The 8119-nt window shown below is 30.4% G+C and overlaps 1 protein-coding gene across 1 annotated transcript; it reads left to right on the forward strand.

The window, feature by feature from the left end:
* Positions 1–3742: 3742 nt before the first annotated feature.
* Positions 3743–6836, forward strand: LOC107491104 (heat shock protein 83). Its single transcript, XM_016111867.3, has 3 exons — positions 3743–4216; positions 4309–4589; positions 5082–6836. Exons 1-3 carry the CDS (start codon positions 3937–3939, stop codon positions 6636–6638), a joined length of 2118 nt encoding a protein of 705 aa, XP_015967353.1. The 5' UTR covers positions 3743–3936; the 3' UTR covers positions 6639–6836.
* Positions 6837–8119: the final 1283 nt, after the last annotated feature.

Genomic DNA, 8119 nt, shown 5'->3' on the forward strand with positions numbered 1-8119 from the left:
TAAAAAATATTTTTTTAAAAATTTTAAAATTTTATATAATATAAATATTAAAAAATTATTCTATAAATTTATGTAAGAAAAAATAATTAATTTTTATGTCAAATTTACCTAAATACTATTATGTGTTATTAAATAATGGACTTTATAAAACATTATTATTATTTAATAATACTAATAAACATAAAACATTATTCTACTCTAGTAAGCCAACATTAAGATTAAACTTTAATTTTGAAAGAGAATTAGATCCTTATCCATTAGCTCAAATATAAAAAAGTAAGCATCTCTCTTTTTGTATTTAATTTCATTAGTATTTTTGCTTTTTTAAAAAAAAGAAGCACACAAGAAATATAAATAGAAGAAGTTCAAACTAGTGTGTGTCTGTGTGATATGGGTGGAATTTGTGAAGGTTAAAGTGAAAAATAAAAAATATATAATGTGTGAAGTGCATGAAATTTGTGAAGATTAGGATAAAAAATTAGAAATATATCATAATTCTAAAAGTGTGTGCGAATAAATAAACGAAATTTGGTGTTGATAATTAATAAAGATAATTTTAAATATTTATTATTATATAGGATTATATTAGACTTTTAAATTTTATAAGTACAAATTAAATTTAAAAGACTTTTTTATGAACTTTCAAAAGCACATCTAACTTTTAAATTTATTACAAACATAAAATAAGGTGTTTATACTTTTCTCTACAAATAATTTTACCAAACAAGTTATATACGGTTAATCTTTGAAGCCAATATTTATTATAGTAAAAAAAGTATTGTAATCTACATAAGTAGGAGATTTTAGTAAAATGAAACTATATGGAAGTTGTATTCCTATTACAATTTACAAATATATATAATGACTATTTTACAAAAATTTATTTGCTATTCAGCTCATCATGCTGTGTGACAAGAACTATGCTTTTCAACAAATGCATAAGGAGTAAGAGATATTTTTTTCCTGCAATCTAGCCTCACACACCTTCAAATGATGATTATGTCCCCTCACTTTGAACAGAGATTAGAAAGAAAATATTATTCCATCTTAGTCAAATCAAGGCCTAAACTCAAAATATATCATTATCATGGACTTAAGATGAAGTAACTAGAGAATTATTTGAAAACATTGAAAATATACAGTGATTTTCCTGCCATTTTCTACTAGTGGTTGCTGCTGCTTAGCCTTCTATTTCTCATTTGAATAAGTATCCACTAATCTTGTTGGAGTATGGCTTTGTGGAGTGAAATTTTGCTCAAAAGAATCCATGGCAATGTAGTGTTACTTCTGTCAAGCAATGGTGCTAAAATGCGTCAGTTAGTTTTTGTTTTTTCGGTGACTTTTTTTTTGTCAGTTAGTTTTTATTTGTCTTGACTCTTGAGTTATTAATAATTTTTTGACTAAACAGTTAAATTAGTTTTTCGAAAAATTACTTATTTTTCAAATTAGTTATCGAAGATTTTTTTAATTAGATTCGTTTTTTAAATATTTTAAATGAGTCATTTTAATTTTTTTGTCACTTTTATTATTAACGGTGTCAAAATTTATTGATGTGGCACATTAAGTGTCACTATAACACACATAATCATCTTAAACGGTTAACATGATCATTTTAAAAGATTAGATCAAATCAATCCTAAATTGAGAAATTCAAATGTCTCAAGTTTTGTAAAATCACTTAACGTTTCACATCAACAAATTTTGATACGGTCAATAAAAAAATAAAACAAATAATATGAATAATTTAATATTTTTAAAAGACAAATTTAATTAAAAAAATTATTTTAAAAATTAATTTAAAAAACAAGTGAATTTTCATCTAAAATTTGACTATTTTTCTTAGTTTTTCATTTCTAAAATTTGAAGATATTACGGGAAGGTACTAATTATTTTTGATATGCTAGTTGTGTAATACATATAAATGAAGTTTTAGTGTGTAATGTCTAATTATGGGACTCATAATTGGTTTAAAAGAAATCGTTTGTGTCGATTTGTTTAAAATTGTTACCATCCATTTGAGTGAAGAGGAAGAATAATTAGAAAGCTTTGGATCAACAATCAATGGCTAGAATTAATTTAAAAAATGAGAGTAACGATTTTATGGTTGTAGAAATTCTGAAAAAAAAAATTGTCTTAAAATCGTTAGTCTCATTTTCACAATTTTTTTGTCCTTTTTTAAAATCGTAAGTCATGATTTCTTATGACATTGAAAACACCTATATCAATACATTACACCAAATTAGTATAACATCAATGTATTACATTCTTCCGATTGTAATATTAAAAAAAATTAGGAAAAAAAAAGACGTAATACAAAAATATTATTTAAATTAAAAAATTGTCGTGGCTAATTCTATTATAATTTTATTTTTAAATTGCATTCCATAGTAATGAATTGTTATTGATTAATGATTATTTAAATTATATTTTTAAAAAATTATAAAATAATTAATTATTAATTGCAGTTGTTAAAAGTTAATTGGTTAGGAGTTATTTACCTATATTCTTTTTAAGCAGTAAGACAATACCGGCCTGCCTTTATGGGCTTTGACCTCAATTGATGAGAAGTTTTGGATTTAAGTTTTAATGATGATCTAACCCAAAAAAAATGAGGCTTTACATTTTACAAAATGAATGTTGGTGAGGCTTTTACAGAATGAATGTTGGTATGAATATGATTTTGCAGGATTAGTTTTGAATAAAATGAAATTGGTGTTAATGTACTTTGTATTTGTATATTTTTTTTTTTGTTAGATATGATTATGAACAAATGAATATGATTTGGATAATGTTATAATTAGTAAAAAAAGAATAATTTATATAAATTTTATATTAAATTTGTCACTTTACAATAAAATAAAATATATTTAAAAAAACATAAATATTATTTTATGAGTTAAAAATAAAAAATATATAGGTGTATAATTTTCAAAAGGCATATAATTAATATAAATATTGATTTTAAGTAAAATATATTAATTTTAAAATAATTTAGATTAAGATGAATAAATTTTAACAAATAAATTTAAATGTACACATACTATAAAAAATACAAGATAAATATGATATTTATAAATTAGACCTCTTTTTTAGACACCAATACTAAATCATTTTACATAAATAGTATTATAATAGTCATCGTAACTACTTAAGGTAAATTATAATTTTTGGTGATATTATATTAATAAAATTGATTTAAAATAAAAATATGTTGAGATTTAGCTCTTACATTTAAAATTAGTAATTTATAATTTTGGATTTCATGCAAAAACATTTAAAAAATAAAAGAGAACTGGTATTTAAGTAAAATAATAGTTTGGAATCATTTTAAAAAATTACATGAGATCAATTTAAAGAAAATAAAAGAGTAAAATCAGAAATAATTAATTTTATATGATAAATTTGATTCCAAAGAAATTTAAAATAATTTAAATTAATTTCTTAAAAATATAAAAAAATTAATCCAATTTACTTCTTAGTCCTTTCTATCCACACAAGAGTAGAGATTTTATTTAGCGGTCTAGTCAACTTTGTGAAAACAAAGAACATTCGAGACTCGAGAGTAAGTTTATAGAAAGTTCGCGAACCCATTCGCGCGAAATTTCCGATCCCCACTTTAACCAACGGCAACGGCATCCACGTCACAAACGACACCGTTTTTGTCCCCCGAAGAAACCAACCCGCGCTATTTGAAAGAAAACGTTTAAAAAAAAAAAAATAAAAAACGAGGATCTCTCTCTCGTTCCGGAGAGAAGTAGAATAATCCAGAACCTCTCTGCTACTATAATAACCCCTTCCCTCTTCTTCCTTATTCGCCGAACACGCAAAACAACAACAAATCTTCTCTGCGCTTCGCTATTCTCATTCTCTCCAGTCTCCACGCTTCGCGCTCTATCTTTTCCTGCAATTTCACAATTTCATTCGAGCTCGTTAACAATGGCGGATGTACAGATGGCAGACGCTGAGACATTCGCATTCCAAGCGGAGATCAACCAATTGCTGAGCCTCATCATCAACACTTTCTACTCCAACAAGGAGATCTTCCTTCGCGAACTCATCAGCAACGCTTCCGACGCATTGGACAAGATCCGATTCGAGAGCTTAACCGATAAGAGCAAGCTCGATGCTCAGCCGGAGCTCTTCATTCGTCTCGTCCCCGACAAGGCCAACAAGACTCTCTCAATCATCGATAGCGGAATTGGAATGACCAAAGCAGGTACCGTAAAATGAACTTCCAATTTTGTTCTGAATTCAGTCACGTGCTGTTTCTTTGAGTTTGATTACTGATTTGTGTGCGTGTGTGTGTAGATTTGGTGAATAATTTGGGAACAATAGCGAGGTCTGGGACGAAGGAGTTCATGGAGGCGCTGCAGGCGGGTGCTGATGTCAGCATGATTGGACAATTCGGTGTTGGGTTCTACTCTGCATACTTGGTTGCCGAGAAGGTGATTGTGACCACCAAGCATAACGATGACGAGCAATACATTTGGGAATCACAGGCTGGTGGCTCATTCACTGTGACCAGGGATACCAGTGGGGAGCAACTCGGAAGAGGAACCAAAATCACCCTCTTCCTCAAGGAGGATCAGGTAATACAGACACCTCAGCCCCATTTTGATTTCTATTTGCTCAGAAGTTTGATATTCTTGCTGTCGTTTTCTTCTGTATTGGATATGGTTTTATTCTTTGATTGGTGTTTTTATCTATATGATATGATATGGATATGTTTGGGTTAATAGGTTATATGACGTGTTATATAATTCACCAATAGTAATATTTGTTATGAAGTTTTTGTTGCAATGAGTTCGAAGAACACAAAAAATAATAATGGATAATTATGAACACGTCGAAATTGGAATCTTAGGAGTGTAAGGAACAACATAATTATTTCTGTATGAATTTATTCAGAAACACATTGAGGTCTGCTCAGCAATTTGATTCATTAAGTGCGTGCTTAGTTTTTAGACTTTAGGGGAACATTTAAAATGTTTCAGGAATTTTTAAATTGAAAGTTGCTTTAATTTGAGCTTGCAACCGGAGATGATGGCTGAGTGATTGACATTGTTTTTGGTTTTTAACAGCTGGAATACTTGGAGGAGAGGAGGATTAAGGATCTTGTGAAGAAGCACTCGGAATTCATTAGTTATCCCATTTATCTATGGACTGAGAAGACGACCGAGAAAGAGATCAGTGACGATGAGGACGATGAACCCAAGAAGGAGGAGGAAGGCGATGTTGAGGAAGTTGATGAAGAGAAGGAAAAGGATTCCAAGAAGAAGAAAAAGATCAAGGAGGTTTCTCACGAATGGCAACTCATCAACAAGCAGAAACCAATCTGGTTGCGCAAGCCGGAAGAGATAACCAAGGAGGAATATGCATCCTTCTACAAGAGCCTCACCAATGATTGGGAAGACCACTTAGCAGTGAAGCATTTCTCAGTTGAAGGCCAGCTTGAATTTAAGGCCATTCTCTTTGTCCCCAAGAGAGCACCCTTTGATCTGTTTGACACAAGGAAGAAGCCAAACAACATCAAGCTATATGTCAGAAGGGTGTTCATCATGGACAACTGCGAGGAGATCATTCCAGAGTACCTTAGCTTTGTTAAGGGTGTTGTCGACTCCGATGACTTGCCACTCAACATCTCGCGTGAGACGTTGCAGCAGAACAAGATCTTGAAGGTGATCAGGAAGAACATTGTGAAGAAGTGCATTGAGATGTTCAATGAGATTGCTGAGAATAAGGATGATTACAACAAATTCTATGAGGCTTTCTCCAAGAATCTCAAGTTGGGTATCCACGAGGATAGTCAAAACAGAGCCAAATTGGCTGATTTGCTCAGATATCACTCTACAAAGAGTGGAGATGAGATGACAAGTTTGAAGGACTATGTTACTAGAATGAAGGAGGGCCAGAAGGACATTTACTACATCACTGGGGAAAGCAAGAAAGCAGTGGAGAACTCACCCTTCCTGGAGAAGCTCAAGAGAAAGGGATATGAGGTGTTGTTCATGGTGGATGCCATTGATGAATACGCTGTTGGACAATTGAAGGAGTATGAAGGCAAGAAACTGGTTTCAGCTACAAAGGAGGGATTGAAGTTGGATGATGAGACAGAGGAAGAGAAAAAGAAGAAGGAAGAAAAGAAGAAGTCATTTGAGGACCTCTGCAAAGTTATCAAGGATATATTGGGAGACAAAGTTGAGAAAGTTGTGGTGTCTGACAGGATTGTTGATTCACCTTGCTGTTTGGTCACTGGTGAGTATGGTTGGACTGCAAACATGGAGAGGATTATGAAGGCTCAGGCCTTGAGAGATAACAGCATGGCTGGCTACATGTCTAGCAAGAAGACTATGGAGATCAACCCTGACAATGGCATTATGGAAGAACTGAGGAAGAGGGCAGAAGCTGACAAGAATGACAAGTCAGTAAAGGATCTTGTGCTGCTTCTCTTTGAGACTGCTCTTTTGACTTCTGGTTTCAGCCTTGATGATCCAAACACCTTTGCTGCAAGAATCCACAGGATGTTGAAGCTGGGTTTGAGCATCGATGAGGATGAAACTGGTGGGGACGACGATGCTGACATCCCACCACTGGAAGAGGATGGTGCCGAGGAAAGTAAGATGGAGGAAGTCGATTGAGTGCCAAAGGGTCTGTGAATTAGGTTGATAATGGGTATTGGAGTCTTAGCCGGTCAAACTATGTTTTGTTCTAATGTTTGTTTTAGTGTTGTAATCTTGTGATGTGAAAATGTGTTCTTATGGAGTCCGCTATTTTGTCAAATTAATATGATATACATCAATGGAAAACAGAAAAAGCGGTTTTTCCTTCCGAATAAATATTATTGCACATCAGTATTTAGTTTGGTGAATGGTATGGTATTTAAAAGGAAAAGTCTACTTATTAAAAAAATTAAAAATTAATATTTAATTTAAAAAATAAAAACAATATTTTTTAAAAATAAAAATTTATTACAAAAATTAAATTAGATAAAATTTAGGTATTAATTTGTAAGCACAATAGAATTTGCCAGTTTTCACTGCCTCTAATTTGGAAAGGAAACTTTAAGAATGAGGGGTAAAGGGCCCCTCATGTCATGCATACAATGATTCGGAGGTAATAGAAGCTAAGTTGAAAAAATAAAAATAGGTCATAAAAATTAAAATAATAATCTATTGAAAGTTTTTTTTGTAAGTAAAAACGATTGAAGTTAGGATGTAATCACATCTTAACTCGATTAATTTTTATGGTGCACAAAAGTTTTACACAATTATTATATTGTATAAGAAGTATCTGGTATGTAGAATTATCTAAAAAGTATAAAATGTGAAGAATGAGTAAATATTTGAGAATTTTTTTATTTTTTTTATATAGTTAATGGTAATTATTTTATTTTATCTGACTAAAATAATAAAAGTATGTGAATTTAAATATTTAATAATTATCTCATTTTTATTAAAATAAAAGAACCATTTAAATTTAAATATTGATTAAAAATTATACAACCGGTTTAAACCATTAAAAAGAGGCAAAATCCTGAATAATCGGATTGGAGGCCGTTCCAGTGTGAGATCCAAAAACCGGATCCGTAACACATCATTATCATTGTTTAGAAAAGTGGTTTTACATTCACTTATCTATAAAGTGTTTTTAAAAAGCTGAAAGCATATTTCCAGCTTTGATTTGCTAAACTTAAATTTTATATTATCTTCGGCCATTTTATGTTTTAACTTTCTTTTCCTGATGCTTTTAATAGACGAAATTCAAACCTTGCTTTTAGTAATAGATCAGATTCGATCTTTCTATATTCCCTTAAAATAAATATAAGATTTAGTTTTCATGTATAATTGATCAATAAAAAATATTTTATACCTAATTGATTACGTATTTTTAGATTATTAAAAATATTTTTCATCATGCAATGATTGTTTAAAATAGGAGATATAATTAAACGGGTAAAATATTTTATACAAAAATGAATATTATCAATTTTGTTATCCTGAAAAATAAATTAAAAAAATTTTGAACTAGATTCAATCTTATATTGCCTCAGAATGAGCATAAGTTTTAAGATCAATCAATCTAACAGTATTTTATATATATTTTATTGCATATTTTGATG

Source organism: Arachis duranensis, chromosome 5 (genome assembly GCF_000817695.3).
Source record: "Arachis duranensis cultivar V14167 chromosome 5, aradu.V14167.gnm2.J7QH, whole genome shotgun sequence".
In the NCBI taxonomy this organism is placed as follows: domain Eukaryota; kingdom Viridiplantae; phylum Streptophyta; class Magnoliopsida; order Fabales; family Fabaceae; genus Arachis; species Arachis duranensis.